The 19,674-nt window shown below is 49.1% G+C and overlaps 6 protein-coding genes across 7 annotated transcripts; 2 read left to right on the forward strand and 4 right to left on the reverse strand.

The window, feature by feature from the left end:
* Window positions 1-11: 11 nt before the first annotated feature.
* On the reverse strand, window positions 12-311 carry ONS95_001269 (uncharacterized protein; the record flags this gene model as incomplete). Its single annotated transcript, XM_058494458.1, has 1 exon — window positions 12-311. One exon carries the CDS (start codon window positions 309-311, stop codon window positions 12-14), a length of 300 nt encoding a protein of 99 aa, XP_058364663.1.
* A 623-nt stretch (window positions 312-934) lies between these two features.
* ONS95_001270 (uncharacterized protein) lies at window positions 935-2,474 on the reverse strand (the record flags this gene model as incomplete). The annotated part of the gene is made up of 3 exons (XM_058494459.1): window positions 935-2,000; window positions 2,051-2,151; window positions 2,205-2,474. 3 exons carry the CDS (start codon window positions 2,472-2,474, stop codon window positions 935-937), a joined length of 1,437 nt encoding a protein of 478 aa, XP_058364664.1.
* A 1,259-nt stretch (window positions 2,475-3,733) lies between these two features.
* ONS95_001271 (uncharacterized protein) lies at window positions 3,734-4,393 on the reverse strand (the record flags this gene model as incomplete). Its single annotated transcript, XM_058494460.1, has 1 exon — window positions 3,734-4,393. One exon carries the CDS (start codon window positions 4,391-4,393, stop codon window positions 3,734-3,736), a length of 660 nt encoding a protein of 219 aa, XP_058364665.1.
* Window positions 4,394-4,989: 596 nt separating this feature from the next.
* ONS95_001272 (uncharacterized protein) lies at window positions 4,990-7,241 on the forward strand. The gene has a single exon (XM_058494461.1). The coding sequence runs from the start codon at window positions 5,154-5,156 to the stop codon at window positions 6,468-6,470; it is 1,317 nt and encodes a 438-aa protein (XP_058364666.1). The 5' UTR covers window positions 4,990-5,153; the 3' UTR covers window positions 6,471-7,241.
* A 1,070-nt stretch (window positions 7,242-8,311) lies between these two features.
* ONS95_001273 (uncharacterized protein) lies at window positions 8,312-10,292 on the reverse strand (the record flags this gene model as incomplete). Its single annotated transcript, XM_058494462.1, has 4 exons — window positions 8,312-9,537; window positions 9,606-9,690; window positions 9,755-9,870; window positions 9,926-10,292. 4 exons carry the CDS (start codon window positions 10,290-10,292, stop codon window positions 8,312-8,314), a joined length of 1,794 nt encoding a protein of 597 aa, XP_058364667.1.
* Window positions 10,293-13,272: 2,980 nt separating this feature from the next.
* On the forward strand, window positions 13,273-19,669 carry TOP2 (DNA topoisomerase 2). Of its 2 annotated transcripts, XM_058494463.1 has the most exons (6): window positions 13,273-13,603; window positions 13,698-14,366; window positions 14,418-15,690; window positions 15,745-17,141; window positions 17,192-17,455; window positions 17,505-19,669. In XM_058494463.1, the coding sequence occupies exons 1-6, from the start codon at window positions 13,526-13,528 to the stop codon at window positions 18,849-18,851; spliced, it is 5,028 nt and encodes a 1,675-aa protein (XP_058364668.1). In that variant the 5' UTR covers window positions 13,273-13,525; the 3' UTR covers window positions 18,852-19,669. The 2 variants fall into 2 exon arrangements, with proteins under 2 accessions (XP_058364668.1, XP_058364669.1); XM_058494464.1 differs by having other exon boundaries at window positions 13,273-14,366; window positions 14,418-17,141.
* Window positions 19,670-19,674: the final 5 nt, after the last annotated feature.

Here is a 19,674-nt window from a genome sequence, read left to right on the forward strand (position 1 = left end):
AAGAAGAACAATTAGTGTGTTTGGGCGTATTTGGGGGTAGTATGGGAGGATGGGAGGATGGGAGGATAGGAGGGAAGGAAAAGGGGAGAGAAGAGAAGATGGAGAAATACGCTGGCATTAAAGGCATTCCCTCCGACTATTTGATGCATATGTGGTGATGGGACCTGACCTGGCGTGACGAGCGGATCGGTCCGCTCAACTACCAACTGCGAGCACCCGAACCGGAGAAAATCAGACCCTCTGGCATTCCCAGTTTGTGCGAGAACATGTTGGGTAAGTACAAGCAAAAGAGCTGTGTGTGGTAAGAGCATGTTGCTGTTTCGATTTTCTTCAGACTGGGGTTAGATGAAAAGTTCAGGTATGTTGAAGATATATTCTTTGTCGCTTCGGCGGGGAGGAGTAAGGCATGAGTTTCAAGTGCCGCGAAGAGAAACATTATGTTTCTTATCATTTGCAGTACTATTTACCCATGGTATATCAGCCATTATGTGAAGTAGCGTGTGTTTAGATGAAGTGTTCTTGGAGAAACATTGGCAATGCAACCTCGGTTAAAGGGGCTTGATTGTTTCGCCAGGATGTCCTGTCGGTACTTGGAATTTACATACTGAAACATGTGGCGCCTGAATTGAACAGCAGCCATAAAGATGATGTTGGAGGTGGTCTTAGATATTTTGGGTACGGAAGCGTTCTTTCACTGGTGCTACTGCGTAAGATCGAGGAGCAATAAGTACCTGCTTGAAGTGCTGAGACTTATGAAAACTGGGAATGACGATAGAATATATCGATAAAAAGTTGGTGTGTAATATCATGAGTCTAAAAGCTCTCCTAAAGGAGAAAAAGATAAGAATACACGACAGAAGAGAAGTCATCTCGACATAGCGAAGCAAAGGGATTCGCCTGCACCCACTCAGGTCCTCCCCCCTCCTACTCTCACCTATTCACCCGGCATTCCATTCCTCAAGTTATCATACTTACTATCCGGATACTCCAACCTGTTCAAACTCTGATCCAACCTCCTCTCTCCACCAAACGCATCCACCACCGTCCCAATCAAACTGCCCTCTCCCTGCTTATCCTGACTAACCTCCCACCACATCGCGCCCCCCAGTCCCGTCTCCTGAATATAGCTCGTCTTAACCTTCGCATTGGTCGTCGTATCGTAACTGATCATGAGCCTGCTCGTCGCATCATAGCTGTAACTCGCGCCGATATGCTTCAGGTTGTAGACTGTGGCGTTGGAACCTGGTAATGGGAGAGCCTTTGTGTCCCAGGTGCCGGCTTCGTCGAACGAGCCTGCCGCCCCGGTGTTGTTGAATGGTTTTCCTGGTCCGTCTGTTTTCGCGAATGAGCGTGCGTAGAGCGGCATACCGAGGTTGATTTTTGAAGGAGCGACGCAGCCGACGGTGAGGTAGTAGGCGATTGCGGAGGAGGTGTTGAAGGGTGTGCTAGCGGGGTTGGACAAGTCGCCGAAGAGGTTGGAGGAGTGACCTGCGAGAGTGTCCCAGTTTCCGGCGTAGTCGTAGCCCATGAAGTTCCAGAAATCGAGGTATTGGTCCATGCCTTTGAAGTCCATGAGGCTGTATCTCGCTGGACCGGCTGGGGATGCGTATGAGAGAATGTAAGGGGTTGATCCATTGACGGCGGCGGCGTCCATGGCTTGGCGGATGTCTTTGAGCAAGGAGACCATGTTAGTTGCTTCGGTAGAGCTGGTGATGTATTCGTAGTCCATGTCAAGGCCATCGAATCCGAGGTTGGTCATGAGTGAGACTGCGCTTTTGACGAAGTTCGCGCGGAGAGTAGGTGAGGCGAGGACGGGGATCATATTTGGTGAGTAGGTCCATCCTAGAATCGCAAGCAGAGTCTTGAGCTTGCGATTTTTCTTCTTCAAGAGGTACATCTGTTTGACGCCTCCATAGACGTTGTTGGTATTGGCTGGTGCAGCGTCTGGATTATCACCAGGGTATTGGTATTGAAGATCTGCCCACTCATCGGTCATGTACCTGTGCTCTGATTAGTATGGACTATTTTGGAGATTTTGGAGCAATCATACACTTCACCGGTAGTGCTGTTGACATTTGCGAAAGAATAAACGAGATGTGTCAATTTAGAAGCAGGCACATCCGTGATGAAGAAGTTGCGAGCATAAATGTCCTGAAAGAGTTAGATTTCTCCGTAACACAGCGGATAATGATAATTGTACGGACCCAGTTGCCGAAATATCCCACAGCGCGATAGCCTTGTGGCTTTACTCTCTTGGTCGAGAGTCCAAACGGCCAAGAGCGGGGAGGTTTTTTGGGCTGTTTAGAAGTCACAGGCGACAAGCTTTGTACCACAGGCGTCGAGAGTCCAAACGGCCAAGCGCGGGGAGGTTTTTTGGGCTGTGAAGAAGTCACAGGCGACAAGCTTTGTACCACAGGCGTCGAGATGACTGAGCCACAGAGCAACAAGAACGAGAAAATAGTTGGGCAATGCATTGTGACGATTGCTAATCCTGTTTGCAAGGAGTGGGTGGTTTAAGAAAAGGCGACGGCTAAGTGTGCACCAAGAGAGGATGTTGGAAAAGAAAGAGCAAGAAGACCTCACCTACCGTGGATTAGATCTGAATATATATCTCTAGTAAATGTTATGGCTGTACAAATGACGAAGCCTAAATTCAAACCTAGATGCCCCTTTTCATTAAGTTGCACAAACATTCCAGCGATTCGCCACGCTGGGCAGCGAGAAACATAACTTTATGCCAGAAATAGGTCCAAACAATTGCCCTATGATAATCAATATGTGACGGCGAATAAAGGGGTACCCCACAAGTTAAGCAGTGAAGCGCTCACTGTAAAAGTAAAAACATGGGGTACCTGGTGCATCGGCCTAGGCGAAAAGTTAAATTCAGCAACGGAAGCTCGGAAGGCGATCGAAATGCTTCCAGGTTCAGAATCAGATGCTGATCGTATTGCCCTCTATGCAAATGCAAATCGAAGGACGAGATGGAATGAAACGATGTAGAATCTCATGATGTGTAAGTACGAGACAGTAATGAGTACGGTCCGTTCATTGACTAGCTTATCTCGAATTCGGCTGCTTATCGACTACGATACAGCCGCCGCGAATAGGAGGATCTAAGTTTTCAGTACCTGAAACAATGATGAGCATTGAATTCTTGGAAGAGGATAAAAAATTGAATGACGAGATCTCGGCTTCGTAATTGAAAGCAGCGAAACTTTAGTAAGTACCGTACTTGTGAGCCGGTATCATTACAACTGCTGGTCAAGTAGGGCTTGCCCCTCAATTCGGCCAGCGAAAACCCCCTCAAATTCCAATGAAGGAGGAACAGGAAATGTACGCGACTCTAATTGGTAGGAATGGAAACGCAATCGTAATTGAAGATCAGGCTATCAAATTCTGCAGACTATCAGACATTCGCTTAGTAGCATCGCAATTGAGAAGAATCACTTTGCAGCTGCCTTTCTCTTGGCAATTGTTGCCACAGTGCTCTTAGCTACCGCCTCCGCTGAATTTGAAGTCAGTAGGTTTCTTCCAAATAGTTCATTGTAGAATAATTCAAGCCTGAAATTGAATGAAAAATGAAATTAGAGACAATGAATAGAATGCCAGATGTCCGGATTCACGGGAAAATAAAGTTGGAAATACGAACCGTCGAAGATATAATTAACACTCTTCTCAGCAATCACAGCATTTGCCCATTTCCAGAATGCAGGTGCCTTGGATTCCAAACCAGTCAAAAGGCTCTTAGGTAAGAGATTGTATTCTTCAAACTTTGGCAGATGCAAGACTCTGAGGAGGAAGGAGCCAGTTTGGACCTAAATGTGATCAGTCTTTTCTTCGAGGAAAACAAGAATATGCACTCTGGAAGGTAACTAGGTGAGAAAAGTAAGAGAGAAAATACCTCAGCAAGAGTCAATTTCCTCGATCCCCCAAAGAAAGGGGCCGCATCCTGCAACAGCGGCTCAATCTCCTTCACCACAGCATCGACAAAGACCTGCCCGGCCTTCTCCTTCTCCTCCCCCTCAGCAAACAAAAGTCCCCAGAACCCACCATTCACCTTACTAAAATAGGCATCAACAAAGTAAGCGATTCTAGCTCTCTGAAGCGCACCGCCTTCCTCACTGCTTGTCTTCACGAGGTGAGAGGGGTGAGCATCGGCCAGGAATTGCGCGACGATGGCGGACTCGGTGACGATGTTGCCATTGTAGTTGATGGAGGGGACGAGTCCGCGGGGATTGACCTTGAGGTATTCTGCCGTGCGGGGGACTGAGAGGTCGATGATTTCTTCCTTGTACTCGAGGCCGAGTTCGGCGAGGGCGATGTGAGCGCGGTGAGCCCAGGGGCAGCGGTGGTTGGTGTAGAGGATGATCTTGGGGGCTGATACTGAACCCATTTTGAGAGGTTTGAAGGTGGATGGAATTGTTGAAGTCGTGGAAATCTGTCAGGTGTTTTGATACAAGGACGGTTGCTCTGGCAATGTCAAGTTGAGTTGAGCCACGTCATGGTAGAAGTCAATTGAATTGCTCGAGAACCAACAGTAACTAAAGGCTCAGGATGACGGGATACATTAATACTTATATGTATTGCGTAGGGATGATGTGTATGAGCTAGTACAGCCTCTCGTGCTTCACATGTATGATGTGATCTGAAGGCAGGATTGCTATGTCTCCCTGATTCGTCCTTCTCTTCCCCTCATTGGAAATCAACAACTACCCCACCTTTCTGTGATGCCTCGTTTCCTGTGCTTCATGGCAGCGGTCGTGCTTCGATCGAATGGCTGCGTAGGCTCAAATCCGTTAAGTCCGAGTGCAGCGAAAAGTTACAACTTGATTTCTAAGCTGTTTCCAGTTGTGGCATCCGAGGAAGACTTGCGGTCTGATGAGGATTTCTTGGCTTCAATTGTACGCGACTAAGAAACTGTTGCCTATTCATAACGTACTGTTTTATCTCAAAGCCGATTTGGGATCGCAAGAGTACTTTGGGAATTTTCCGTCAATTTAAGACATAGATTGATTGACGCTGTCAGCATTACTTGTACCCGAGTATTAAGGTGACTTCGGCACGGAACAACAATATTCCACTTTGGAGGGGTAAATTATTTTTCTTTCTGGAAAGTAAACACCACAAATCTTCAAGTCCCAAACATCGCCACCATGAAAATAGAAGAGCTTCCCGAGTCTTTCGACAATTCAGTCGATATATCGTCTCCCCCAAATACCCATAATACATCTCCATCCCTCGAAACCGACCTCCTAACAGCCGCTCTCAACGCCCATGCCTCCTCCACCCCCACCACCCAGGATGGCATAACCACACCCGCCCTTCCTCCAGCCCTCGCAGATATCCGCCACAAGACCGGCGCTGAGATCCTCGCAGATCTGAATACCGTGCCACTATTCATGACCGAATTAGAAGAGAACGATGGAATTGAAGCATTGAAAGCACTTGCATACGAAGGCACGCCCGCAGAAGTAGCTCAAGGTTTCAAAGAGCGCGGTAATGAGAGTTTTGCGGAGAAAAGCTGGAAAGATGCAAAAGAGTTCTACGAGAAAGGAATAAATGTCCTGTTGATCGAAGTCCGGAAACGACAAGCTGCGAATAAGATCCGCTCCAAGTTGAAGGGAAAGGGAAAGCTTGAGGAAGTAGAAGAAGAAATCGATGAGGAGGAAATCAAAAAGGAAATCAAGATCCTGGAAGCGTCTCTTATCAACCGAGCAGCATGCCATCTCGAGTTAAAGAACTACCGAAGCTGCACCCTCGACTGCGGCAGCGCACTAAGAATCAACCCTCGAAACGTCAAAGCCCTGTACAGATCCTCCAAAGCCCTCCTGGCACTCGATCGCATCCCCGAAGCAGACGATGCCTGTGCACGCGGTCTAGCCCTCGATCCAGAAAACAAAGCCCTCCAACTCGTCGCCAAGGAAATCATCAAGCGCAACGAGATCGTGGCGGCAAGGAAGAAGAAAGATCTGGAAAGGGAGCAGAGGAAGAGATTGGAAGCTTTTACTTTGGCAGCTGCGCTGAAAGCAAGGAATATAAAGACAAGGAAGACGGCTCAGCCGCCGGAGATGGAGGATGCTGCTATCTCACTCGTCCCTGAACCAACAGATCCGACATCCACGCTGTCCTTCCCTACAGTCCTTCTCTACCCTCTCCACCTGGAATCAGATTTCATCAAGGCATTTAATGAGACCGAACCACTCGGTCATCATCTCAGCTATATCCTACCCTTGCCATGGGATAGGAGCGGGGAGTATACGCCCACGGGAGTGGAGTGCTATATGGAGACCGTGACGGGCGGACTTATCAAAGTTGGGAGGAAAGTCCCCCTGTTGAAGGTGTTGAGTGAGGGTAATGTGGAGATTGTAGATGAGGTTGTGAGGATATATGTTGTTCCGAAAGGAAAGGCTGAGGCGTGGGTGAAGGAGTTTAAGGAGAAGAAGGCGAAGGAGATGAATGCTTCGGGATGAGCTTGCTTCCGTGGGTACATCCGTGTCATTTGCGTGTGGTGTGGTGTGTGGCCGGGCAATCTTGAGGCGCATCTCCTGTCATCTCATCTCACTTCGTCGGCTGATCTATTTCGGTCTCATCGAATGGCTGAAATGACGAGACAGGAGATTTGGATCAACGAACCGACGGAACGGGTACCTTCTACCCTTGAAAACTCCCAATATCTCAATCCAGCCATCTGCATCTCTGGAAAGAAATTCAAGGAAGTCTAGCGATCTCGTAGGTCGATCCAGCAAAGCGGACGGGTACCTGGGTTACGGGCAATTAGACATGGCAAGGGACTGCACCGCGCCGACATGTCAGGAGTAAGAGGAAAAGGAAGAACGGAATTGGCATTACTTTTAGTTCCCTGTGTCTGATTCTGATTCTGACAGGAGGGTCGTACTGTACGCGGGGACGGACCCCTACGTCTCCGCTTGGATGGGGAGACGTGCATGGCATGGCATGGCGTAGCATGGCGGATTTTGGGCAGTCAGATCGGGGAATCCAGATCTGGGAAGTATAGTGCCCTTCAGTAGCACGAACTACTTACCGATGGATGGACGGACGGCTAGCTAGCTCGGAAAGAAAAGGGGTGGTAGGCCGTTCTGTCTGTGTGTAACAATGAAATGAAACCAGAGCTAGAGCCGCGTTGACCACAAAATTTCTCCTTTCCACCCGTCTCTATTTTTGCACTCTCTGTGACTGACGTGCCGTGACGTGACTGAGTAACTGCGTGGGTGTGTTGAGTGTGACTGGATCTCGCGTGGTCGGTGATAATGTCCGTGGCGGTGTCTTTCGTTTGAATGTTTGTTTGATTGAATGAGTGAATGATAGCATGGCCTGCTTGCCGAGTGAGAGAATGAGTGAGAAAGGGAAGCATAGGCGATCAAGAGCCATGGAGGAGGTCCCCGAATACCTACCGGCACATCACCAGGGTACAACACTCAAGTTGTAGTAAACGACGAAGCTACTCCATGTCGTCAAACAAACCTATTTGACCAACTATTAGCCATGAACCACACACAATTTATTGAGTCAGGCAGTTAAGCAGCCTGTGAGGTAAACAAAACAACCACAACACCTTCCCATTCCACCAATCATCCCATACTATCACTATCACTATCACTATCACTATCACTATCACGAGAATCCACGCACAAAACGTGATCCCAAAACTCAATCATAATTCATAAGCTCAGTCGTGGGAAACCTCGAATAGGTGGGTAGATTGTTCTACAAGAAAATATGCCTGCCGTATGAAACTGCTACTGAGACTGAAATCTAATATGTTTGTTGGTACAGTGTCGTTGTATGGACAGCCATGCTTGCTTGCTTGCTGGAAAAATCACCCCATGCCCCTCCATCTCTCCTAGGTCCCTCCACCCGTCCCATCCCCAGCCCATTTCGCTATTGTTTATGTTTATGTTGATGTTATGTTGAGTTCGTTCCCATTCGTACTCCCATCCATCCATCTGTCCGTCCATCTGTGCGTGCAAAACACAAAAAACATAAAAACCACGAATGGGAAAATACGCCATGAATGCCATACTGTCCATACAGATTATGTCCTTCAACCTTCATACTTCCGGTACCATGCCATTGAAATCCGATGCATGCAAACAAAGTAGATTATGCGTACGCCTCAATTCATTGCTGAACCCAGTCTGCGGCGTGCCAGCCGAGTAAACACCATACCGTACCGTGCCATGCTTTTCCATTCCATGCTATCCCGTGCCGAGCCGTGTTCCATTCTATCCAATGTCCCATGCCCGTGACCTGTCCGAGAACTCCATGGCAATTGATAGTCAACCAAAGCAAATCACATGGACGTCGCCCGACGTCTCTTTATCCTCGGACCTTGGCAGCTACCAGGTCGAGATCCGACCCCAGCAGTATTACCACGTCCAGCTCCGACACCATCTCCAACGCCAGCTCCAACACCACTCACCAAACCTGTACTCACACCCTTCTTCATCTCCGCCTGACTCCTCGCTCCGAGCTCTGCATCTCCCATACTAAGCTTCACCAACAACCAAGCAGCGGTTCTCTCCGCATCACCCACACCCTCCATCTCTTTATCATTTCCACTTCCACCTCTACCATCACCTCCATTCACACTACCCTTAGCCATACTCACACCCACAACCTTACCATCCGCACTATCCTTGTCATTCGTAGCGATACTGGCAGTCTCGCCGTCACAATCATCGTCACAATCATACTCGTCGTCTGCATCAACTTCTTCGACACGGCGCTTGGAAGGGCCAGAGCGCCAGGTACCGGTGCCAGTCATGGGAATGTCGAGGCCAGTGGAGCGAGGAATGGCACTGAGAAAGGTATTTGGGTTGGGTACGTTGTATGAGTGTTCATGGTAGGGACCGTGACCGCGGGGCGAGATATTGATAGCCAAGTTGGCATTGTGAGCTGTCATGTTGTGGGTGTGCCAGCCGGTCATAGTTGGTTGGTTGAACTGAACAGGGTACTGATGTTGACTTTGACCTTGGCCGTGACCATGGCCATGATCGTGACCGTGGAGCTGGGGCTGAGACATGGAGTGAGACTGCGTATGGGAAGCAGATAGTATGCTACTTGTACTGGCGGGTGTGATAGGGCTGAGGTGATATCCATCGCCGCTGCTCTCGCTGGCATTTCCATCGAAATCCGTATCGGTCGTCAAGCCATATGGACTGTCCGCACCGAAAGTTCGCCTAACACGCAGACGACGGCCAAGGCTCGGGGGTGTATGGCGCATGTTGGGATTCGAGGACATGCGGTCACGATCGCTGGAGTGAATGGGAGAGTAGCTCTCGCGGCCGGAGGATGGCACAGCAGAGAACCTGCTGTATTGCACGCGAAAGGCCTCGGCCTCGGCGGCGGCTTCGCGGACGGTCTGGCTGTCGATTATCATGCGGCCATGTTCGGGGGCTTCGGGTAGTACGCAGAGTGAGGGGAAGGTTGGACCGAAGATGGGGATCAGAGCGCCAGCGAGGTGTGAGCAGAAGGTTGTACAAACTGCGAGGGCGCAGGAGTAGGGCATCCAGTAACCTGGAACCAAGTTGATAAGCTTCAACAATTGCAAAAAGAGTCTGCATCTTAGAGTTGGAAGATCTTACCTTGTGCTACAAGAGCGCCACCTGTAATGCTGTGAGTGATCTCCTTGAGGCCAGGATTCATGTTCAGCATTTTGGCTGGGGTTGTCTGTTTGTGGTCAATTTGATGTTTAATAAACCAGATACCGTCAGATTGGAAATTTTTAGCTGACCTTCGAATATTTGCAGCATTTAAAGAAAGGTGTAATGCGAACGAGTCCGACGTTATAATCCCACATGACAACGTATTCCTTGTCGTCTCCAGGCACTTTGAAAACATACTTGAACACTAAACGCACGTCAGCGAGAACGAATCTGGAATTCTTTGTGAGTCGTGATCATGCCTTCGAAGCTCTCTCTGCCGGTCTTTTCGAGGAAGGTTTTCTTCTCGCTGTTATACGGAATGTGCTGGGCGTATTCCTGGATGTTCCCGAGCGGGTAGATCTGGAACTTCTGGACCTCTCGGAGAACGTCCTCGTCAAAGCGCTCAAACGGTGGGAAATTGACCTCGCCTTTAGGCGTTCCCTTGCTAAAAACAGCACCGTCCTTGGTCATCTTTGCTTTTTTGGAAGAAGATTGATTTGTGAGTGACAAGAATGGGCTACCAGAGGTTGATGAGGAGGAGCACAGTGGTGAAGAAGGACTATCTAAACGTCGTAAGGCCCACGGTTCGGGCTTGACAGGGTTTAGAAGCGATGCCACGGATAGCATGGCGGTGAGTGAGCAAGAGTGTGTTGTGTGGTCGAAGCAGTAAGGCACCAAGTTCTGCGGCACTGCAAGGTGGAAATCGTTTTTCGACGGATATCAAGTCTGGTAAGTAACCGAACCGGCAAGAAGACTGGTAGGCAGGTCAGAGAGACCGCTCTCTTGGAGCAAGCAAACAGAGCTTCAGGAATGGTCTATCCGTGGCCTTTATGCGGAATTGGGACGATGGCGGAGCGTGAGCTTCTGGATTCTCGACCTCAGAGTCGGTCCCGTCCGGTAACCAGGGCTGTAACTGGTGTCTTCCATGACTGTCAGTAAGTTCGGTGTGGACTTTCTCTTTGTTGGCATGTCTAGGAACCGACCTGGGGTAGTTTGAGCGTCCGTTTGCACGTCTCCACCGCTCATTCGCGAAATTCGAGGGCGAGATCACAGACCAATGCCACAGTAGAGTGGTGGAATGGAGGAGTAGGAGAATATTTTCGATTGCTTAAATGATCCAGAGCTGATAAAAGGTCGAGAGATGGGATGGCCTTGTTAATCGCTGATGTACCGAAGTCATTGCTGGAAATGATTGTCACCAAGGTGATGGGCTGGCAGTTCAAACGAACTGCAGAATGCTTCTACGAAGGCTCTCCGTTCCGCTACCCGTCATCAAAAGCCAAAGACGCCTACCGAGCAGCTTTTAGGCATTCTCTAGGCCAAAGATCGAGGGTTTCCGTTTCACTAGACCTTTAAAGCAGTTGGCATTACCGAATAGAGAGTGTTAGGGACCAGCCGTAACCAGTAGGCATGATAGCATATGGCACCTCGCCATCGTCCATCAACAGAGTTTGACACCAGCAACATTCGTGCCACAGCCCGATCGGGAGCAGAGCTTGTTTGAAAGTGGGGAGGAGATTTGCTGGGCACACATGCTGGCCAGGAGTCTTGGGCCGGGTGGCTGCAGGCGTCGCGGATCGGCTGCCGCGATGGACAGCCACCATTTGCAGACAGACAAAGAAATCGGAGCACTTGGTCCAATGGCTCAGAAACAGCGTGCTTGACTCGATGCACGTGGATATTATTCCTCCAGCCTCCGTCCCATTTTCAAGCTACAGGACAAAAGATGAAGATGTCATCTACAAGACCATGTCTCACTGGTGAGATTTTGGAATGATTCAAAATCTTGCAAGCCTGCTGTAAAGCTTCATGCTCGTTGCCGTCCTATCACATATTTCTCCTCCAGGTCTCGAAGAACTTCTACGACTCTTCGAGAAATCTAGGGCAAGGTTTCCTGCCGCTGTCACTTGAAATTCATGGCTGAGGCACGGGACTTATGCAAGCAAGCGTGCGACTGCAGCTGGTTGGTTGCGCTGGTGTTGAGAGATAGAAGGGCAGTCCAAGGAGTGTTGAATGCGGGCGACGATGCTGTGCTGGCCCTGAAGGGTCCTGAGAGTCCAAACTGGAAAGCGCCGCATAATCGCAAAGGTAGCATATTGATAGGTCAGATTGAAAACCAAAACAAGGAATGAATGTCAACGGTTAGAGACAAAAAAGCTCTATGAAATCAAAGCCTGGTCTACAACAACTCAGGTACAATCTGTCCTCGAGTCGTGCGTGGTCTGAAGGTTGAGTCAGTCCGTACAACGCGATATAGACCAAATGCTGCATTATCCCGCAGACACTGTGCATCGATTTAAGCTGTTGACCAACCACGTTCTCGCCTACGCACTTGAGCAAACGGAAGAGAGTATAGGGAGAGACAAAGATGAGTGAACACAGCATCAGCCTTCTCTCAAGTAGCACCGGCATCCAGTAAAGGAGACTCGACGAAACCAACACGCAGGGGCAAGGGGCCGGGGAGAATTTGATCTGAATTATCGTGAGCGATATCGGCCAAGTAGGTAATTATCACCAACTGTGGCCTTTGGACTTTGAGGCACCAAGACGAGCGAGTTATTGCTCAAAACGCAAAGGTCGTACTGATAATGGGAATAGATGAGGTGAGGTCTAAAGGTATAAGATTCTGCAAGGGCCGCCCAAAAGAGCAGCCAGCGTGCCACAAAGCATGCTCGGACTGCCTCCTATAGTGCCGGCTGTCGTTCTGGCAGCCGTTTCTGTGTCAGATCTCTCTCGATGAACGCGTGGAGAGGTACAGAGGTACTTCGGGGACCAAATATTGGGCTGGATCGGGATTTTGTTGCCCATGCGGCAGCATCATGACGGATTCTTGCATGCTGGCCATTCGAACCTGGTAGGGCGGAAACGAAGGTCTTATAGTTACACTGAAACGGCATATTTGCCGGAGCTCTGTCGTGCGACTTTGAGAGTTGACCAAAACCTGATATTCAGATCAAGATGAGTGGTGTCGCAACTGCCGCAAAGATTATGACTGATCTCACCCCTGTGAAAGGCTGTGACACGTTGGGATCCTCCGAGAATAGTGAGGCGAGCCTCATGGCAAGCGCATGCTGAGCCAGGACTGGAGTACGTAAGGCTACGAGTCGAAGGATAGCAGCCGAATTAGATTCAAGGGGATAGAGACGTCGATCCACGGCCTTGATCGAACATTGCAATGCGACTTGAGCTTGTTCTTTTGCCGAAGATCAATTGCCAAACTGCGCCGGATTCAAAACAAAGAGTAAGCGACGGCGCCAAGAAAGAGAAAGGGGGTAGGGAAAAGGAGACTGCAATTCATGATCATGCATGCATAGGGAAGGGCTGCAGACTGAACATAGAGTGAGGTTGATAGATGGACGGATGAGAGCGGATGTCACAGTCAGGGCAGTGTTGATGATCTTCTTTAGGATGAATGGAGAAAGTCCAACCTGGTCGGCGACTTCATCCTCGTCTCCCTCTGCTGTCGCCCCCACTTCGGCTCGGAGAATTGAAGGGGCGGCCGCATCCATAGTTCCGGCCTCGAATATCAGGCTGACAGCGTTGACCCAGGATTTGGCTTGGTGACAGCCGAACTTTAGACCAGATCAGACGCGTCCCACCTTTATCAAAACAACAAACAACCTCATCGAAGGCGGCCACCCACCTACCACACCACACTCTCTTACCGTACAACACCACGACAACAACAATCACAATCAATCACAACGCGGCCTCCTCCTGCCGCAGACACTCGCTCACGCCCACCCGATTCCGCGCTTTGATACAAAACAAACCTCGAGGGTCTAGTAGCCAGTTCACATACCTCCACAAAGACTCGAAAGATACCCCAGAGTCGACCGCGTTGTCGCGCTCACTCAACCATGGACGACTCCCTGATGGAGGACTCGATCTTTGACTCGGCTCAGAGCGATTCGGATGACTTTGCGCCTGTTGCAACTGTGAGTAATTCTCGGCGAAGACCTAATTGGAAGGAATCGCCCATTCCAAATATGCCAGTCGCAATTGAGCTCTGTTGATATATGTTTCTGTCAGAAACCAAAAGTAAAACCTGCTCCCAAGAAAGCTGTCGCATCCAAGGCCCCGAAAGTTCCCAAAGCCACCGTGCCAAAGAAGATGGTTCAGACTACCCTCAAGTCTTCTAAGCCTGCAGCGAAACTTGCTTCAAAGAAGCGCCCCAAACCAGACAGTGACGACGAAGACCCCCCTTCAGACCTCGACTCCATCCTACACGACGATGCCTCATTACTTTCGAACACCCCACCGAGCTTTAAGAAGCAAAAGAAAGGACCAGTAAAGAAAGGGGGTGGAAAACCATTGGCAGATATCAACAATGAGAGTATGGGTCTGGACAGTCCAGTAGAAGCAAAGCCTAAGGCAAAGGGAAAGAAGGATGCAACAGATCAATATCAGAAACTCACCCAGCTGGAACACATCATCAAGCGACCCGACACATACATTGGATCCGTGGAGAGTACGACTGAGGTTATGTGGGTATTTAACTCTGAGACCTCTCAGATGGAGCTTCGCAAAGTTACTTTCGTTCCCGGTCTTTACAAGATCTTCGACGAAATTCTGGTAAACGCTGCCGACAACAAGCAGCGTGATCCCTCAATGAAGAATATCAAGGTTGTTGTAGATCGGGAGAAGGGTGAGATCAGTGTTGAGAACGACGGTGCTGGTATTCCCATTGAGATTCACAAGGTAATTGGAGTCCAAGCTGGAAATTTAAAATAGTCACTGACCCACGTTCAGAAAGAGGGTATCTACATTCCGGAAATGATCTTTGGTCACCTCCTCACTGGATCCAACTACGATGATGATGAAGAGAAGACCACCGGTGGTCGTAACGGTTATGGCGCTAAGCTCTGTAACGTCTTTAGTACCGAGTTCACATTAGAGACCCAGGATTCCAACACCGGGAAGAGATACAAGCAAACATGGACAGACAACATGAGCAAGATGGGCAAGGCAAAAATCTCTTCTAGCAAATCGTCAGACTTTACTAGAGTCACTTTCACGCCTGACTATCGACGCTTTAAGATGGCCAACATTGACGATGATTTCGAAGCACTCGTCAAACGCCGTGTGTACGACATGGCAGGAACTCTGAAGGGGGTGAAAGTCACTCTGAATGGTGTGCAAATCAAGCTTGACTTCAAGAAATACATTGAGATGTACGCCAAAGCCATCAACAAGGAGCGTGACATGGACGAAGGAGCTGAAGCTCCAACTGCCGCCGCAACTGTCATCATCGAAGACCCCAAAGCTCACGAAAAGTGGGAGGTTGGTTTTGCAGTATCAGATGGTTCTTTCCAGCAAGTGTCTTTTGTTAACTCAATCGCCACAACTTCAGGAGGCACTCACGTCAATTATATCGCGGATCAAATCTGCGAGAAATTGATGGACGTAGTCAAGAAAAAGAACTCTAAAGGCACGGCACTGAAAACGAATCAGATTCGAAATCATATCTTCCTTTTCGTCAACTGTCTCATCGTCAACCCGGCCTTCACATCCCAGACCAAGGAGCAGTTGACTACCAAATCCAAGCAATTTGGTAGTAAGTGTATTCTCACCGAAACTTTTTTGAAGAAGATTGGCCAGACTGATGCAGTCCAAAACATTTTGAATTTCCAACAGGCCAAGGCTGATCAGGTTCTGGCAAAGAGTGACGGAAACAAACGTTCTCGCATGAATAATCCCAAGCTTGTCGATGCCAATCTTGCTGGTACAAAGCGGGGCCACGAGTGTACCTTGATATTGACAGAAGGAGATTCTGCGAAGTCTCTCGCCGTTGCTGGTAGAGCTGTCTTGGATCCTGACCGTATCGGTGTCTTCCCACTCCGTGGTAAACTACTTAATGTTCGTGATGCATCCATCGATCAAATTTCGAAGAATGCTGAAATCCAAAACATCAAACAATTCTTGGGATTGAAGCACAAACAACATTACAAGGACACCACCGGACTCCGATACGGACATCTCATGATCATGGCCGACCAAGATCACGATGGTAGTCATATCAAAGGTCTTTTGATTAACTTCCTCCAAGTCCAGTTTCCCAGCTTACTGAAGCTGCCAGACTTTTTCCGAGAATTCATCACGCCTATCGTCAAGGTGTGGAAGGGAAATCCCAAGAAGCCTATCAGTCAAAAGTCATTCTTCACCATGCCTCAGTACGAGTCATGGAAGGAAGCACACGCGAATGACAGAGGCTGGTCTCACAAGTACTACAAGGGTCTGGGAACTAGTTTGCCTGAGGATGCCCAAGTGTATTTCAGTAATCTTGATGATCACTTGAGAGAATTCGAGGTCATCAAGCCTGAAGAAGAAGAAATGATCGATCTGGCATTCTCGAAGAAGAAGGCTGATGCTCGTAAGCAATGGCTTGGTAACTTCCTTCCTGGAACTTTCCTGGACCATTCCACGAAGACTCTCACATATGATAACTTCGTCAACAAGGAACTGATTCTTTTCAGTATGGCAGACAATCTCAGATCGATTCCGTCTGTCATTGATGGTTTGAAGCCGGGTCAGCGGAAGGTCATGTTTGCTTGCTTCAAGCGAAATCTTAACAAGGACATGAAGGTCGTAGAGTTGGCTGGTTATGTGTCCGAGCACACTGCTTACCATCACGGTGAAACGTCGATGCACCAGACCATCATTGGTCTTGCCCAGAACTTTGTTGGTTCAAACAATATCAATTGCCTGGAACCTAGTGGATCTTTCGGATCTCGACTTGCAGGAGGTAGCGATTCTGCTAGTCCCCGTTACATTTTCACCAGACTTTCCCCATTCGCTCGCCGAGTCTACTCTTCCCTCGACGAACCACTTTACGAACACAATGTCGATGATGGCAAGGTTATCGAGCCAACAGTCTATTGTCCAGTCGTTCCTATGGTGCTCGTTAATGGCGCGGACGGGATTGGCACGGGTTGGAGTACAACAATTCCCAATTATCACCCTGTCGACATTGTCAAGAATCTCAAGCGTCGAATGGGTCGTTTGGACGAAGGAGATACCGAGGAGAAGCCTTTCGAGACGATGATTCCATGGTTCCGTGGCTGGAAGGGTACTCCTGAGGAAGCTGGGGCCAACAGATACAACTTCAATGGTGTAATTCGCGAGGTTGGCAACAACGAAGTTGAGATTACCGAACTTCCCATCAGAGTCTGGACCGACGACTTCAAAGGAAAGCTCGAGGAGATTATCAAAGCCGAGAAGGTCCCATCATTCATCAAGGATTACAAGGAGTACAACGATCACAAGAATGTTCATTTTGTAATTCAACTAGACGACAAGCACATGAAGGCGGCTCTGGCAGATGGACTTTCCGAGCGCTTCAAGCTCAACAAGACGATTGCGACATCTAATCTTGTTGCATTCGACCACCGTGGTCAAATCAAGAAGTATGAAAAGGTTGAAGACATTCTTGAGGAGTATTATGTCTACCGTCTGGCTATGTATACGAAAAGAAAGGTATTTGTGCATCATGCTACTAATTGGTCATGCCAACTAACAGGTCGCAGGCATATTGGTTGGCGCAAATCAACACGGCTTATCGCAAGCTCAAGAATCAAGCTAGATTTGTTATGGAGATCATCGATAACAAACTTGTCGTTTCCAAGAAAAAGAAACCGGTGCTTGTTGCAGAGCTCCGTAAGCGAGAGTATGAGGCTTTCCCAAAGCTCAAGGACGCGCAAAAGGCAGGCGAGACAGATGATGTTGTTGAGAACGACGACGATCCTATTGATGAGGCTTCTGGGGCTCGGGACTTTGATTATCTTCTAGGAGTAAGTTATCATCTCGAAATCTTTTAGAATGTTCACTAAGTTGCTTTAGTTGCCTATCTGGTCTCTTACCCAAGAGCGTGTCGACAAACTCAAGGCTCAAATGATTGCTAAGAAGGAAGAGCACGATGCCATGGAGAAGCTCGATGAGAAGGACCTTTGGTGCAAGGATCTCGATGAATTCGTCCTCGAGTGGGAGGCTCAACTCAAGGAGGAGGAAGATTACCAGAAGAGCATCCGAAACACCACCCGTCGAGCATCGCGGAAGATCGGAGCTGGTGGAAAGGGCCGCGGCCGACCAGCTAAGCTTGCTGATGACGAGTACAACCCGAAGCCACTCAAGGCCAATCCTGCCAAGGGCGTTATCAAGGTCGAGAATAAGCCTCAGCAGCATCAGCGATTCCTCGAAATGTTTACCAAGGCCAAGCCAAAGAAGACATCCGGCATGGGTGGTGATGGCGCTGACGATGATGGAGCTCTTGAGATCTCTGATGGAATGTCAGACGATGATTTTGATGCCTTGAGAGCTGTAAAGCCTGAAGTCAAGGAATCCTCGAAAGAGTCTTCACGCGGTCCCAGCCGAGCACCGAGTGAGCAGCCTGCCAACGGACGTACCAAGCGCGCTGCAGCTGCAGCCCCCAAGAAGTGGGTAATCACTGACGATGAGGAATCCGAAAGTGATGACGGCAAGTTCTTGGGAGACGTAGGTGCCATGGTGAAGGGAATTGGCGGAGGCGACAACGGTACGACTGCGGCCAACGGTCGTGACTTTTCTCTTCACACTTCGGCCCGTCCAACCAGCAGTCACGGTACAGAATTCCCGAAGTTGAAGACCAAACCCAGCCGAACTTTCGATAGTGATGATGCCGATGAGACGAACTACGAAATGCTCGCCAAGTCATCTCCCCACAAGGCACCGCCGGCTAGGGATAACTTAGATAGCTTCTTATCAGACGATGATGATGAACTGGTTCCAGTCACCAAGAAGATTCCAACCAAGGCTCCAGCTCCAAAGGCAGCACCAAAACCCGCTGCAAAGCCTGCTCCTAAGCCAAAGAAGGCTCCTGTGGCTAAGAAGGCTATCGAACCACCCAAGCCAACTCAATTGTCTCCCGCTGCGAAGGCATACGCTGCCAAGCAGAGCAAGCTGAAGCTCACCTCCAAGAATGATTTCAGCGAAGAGGAGGACGACGATGTCGAGATGGAAGATGCCGACTCTCCACCACCCAAACCAGCTGCTCGTGGGCGAGGCCGACCAGCTCGTGCTGCTGCGGCGGCTCCAAAGAAGAAGCCCATCTACATCGACTCCGAGGACGAAGACGAGATGGATCTAGATGATAACGATGAGTCTGCTCTGGTTGATGAGCAGAGCGAAGATGACTTTGATGATAGCGATTAGGTGGGCAGGTGGGCGGGTTAAAACATTTCTTGCATTATTTGGTATTGGTTTTTGGCGTTATGCCTCGTCGTGGTTAGACGGGTGTGGATATGGGTTGTGCTTTGGGTGGGCTGGGGGCTGGATACCTGTGGTGCTTGCTGGTTGTTCGTGGATGCATTTTTTTTTCTTGCTGCTTGCTGCTGCTTGGTACTTGATACTTGCCGTTTATCTCAGATGGTTGACTGGAAAGTCTAACTGGGGAGGTTGTATTTCCCTGCCTGGTTCTGCTCACACGTTTATGAATTGAGCTTTCGCGGTATCTGATATGGGTTTTGTTGTATGAATAGTTTTATTCTATTGATATGGTGGCAATTTTTTACGTACGCAGTAACTTATACGCCTGCATGCTTGCTATGCATTGCTCTATGTATTGCCGCGGTTATCTACCTTGATAAACACTAAGCTAGAACATAAGTTAGGAACAAAATTGTGACTCGATAACCTAGGTAAGCTCCTTGTGCTTGCCTGGTGGGAGGGTGGCATTGCATTGGATTTTATTCTACTCTACGGCGTGGGGATGTGATGGGATGTGATGGGGAATGGGATTTGGGAAGGGATGGGAAGCCTCTGATGCAATTGGCTGTGGGTGGCACGTCCGCGTCGCACCTCTCCTGCTGTGATACGGTACGGTAACGAAAATCATACCCTAGTCTGGTGGGTGGTGGTGCCTGTCACATCAAGACCCCCGAGCCCCTTTGTTGATCTCTATTTAAACAGAAGGCCTTTCTGTAAGGTTGTATTGTACTGTATGGTTGATTTACTAGGAAGCGAAAGTTGACTCGCA

This window comes from Cadophora gregata (genome assembly GCF_030347475.1).
Source record: "Cadophora gregata isolate MNR1 chromosome Unknown scaffold_1, whole genome shotgun sequence".
Classification (NCBI taxonomy): domain Eukaryota; kingdom Fungi; phylum Ascomycota; class Leotiomycetes; order Helotiales; family Ploettnerulaceae; genus Cadophora; species Cadophora gregata.

Coding starts and splice junctions, on each gene's coding strand:
- ONS95_001272 (XM_058494461.1), top strand. CDS start 5,154: ATGAAAATAGAAGAGCTTCCCGAGTCTTTCGACAATTCAGTCGATATA.
- TOP2 (XM_058494463.1), top strand. CDS start 13,526: ATGGACGACTCCCTGATGGAGGACTCGATCTTTGACTCGGCTCAGAGC. Junction 14,367..14,417: donor TTCCCATTGAGATTCACAAG/GTAATTGGAGTC, acceptor ACCCACGTTCAG/AAAGAGGGTATCTACATTCC. Junction 15,691..15,744: donor CGATGGTAGTCATATCAAAG/GTCTTTTGATTA, acceptor TGAAGCTGCCAG/ACTTTTTCCGAGAATTCATC.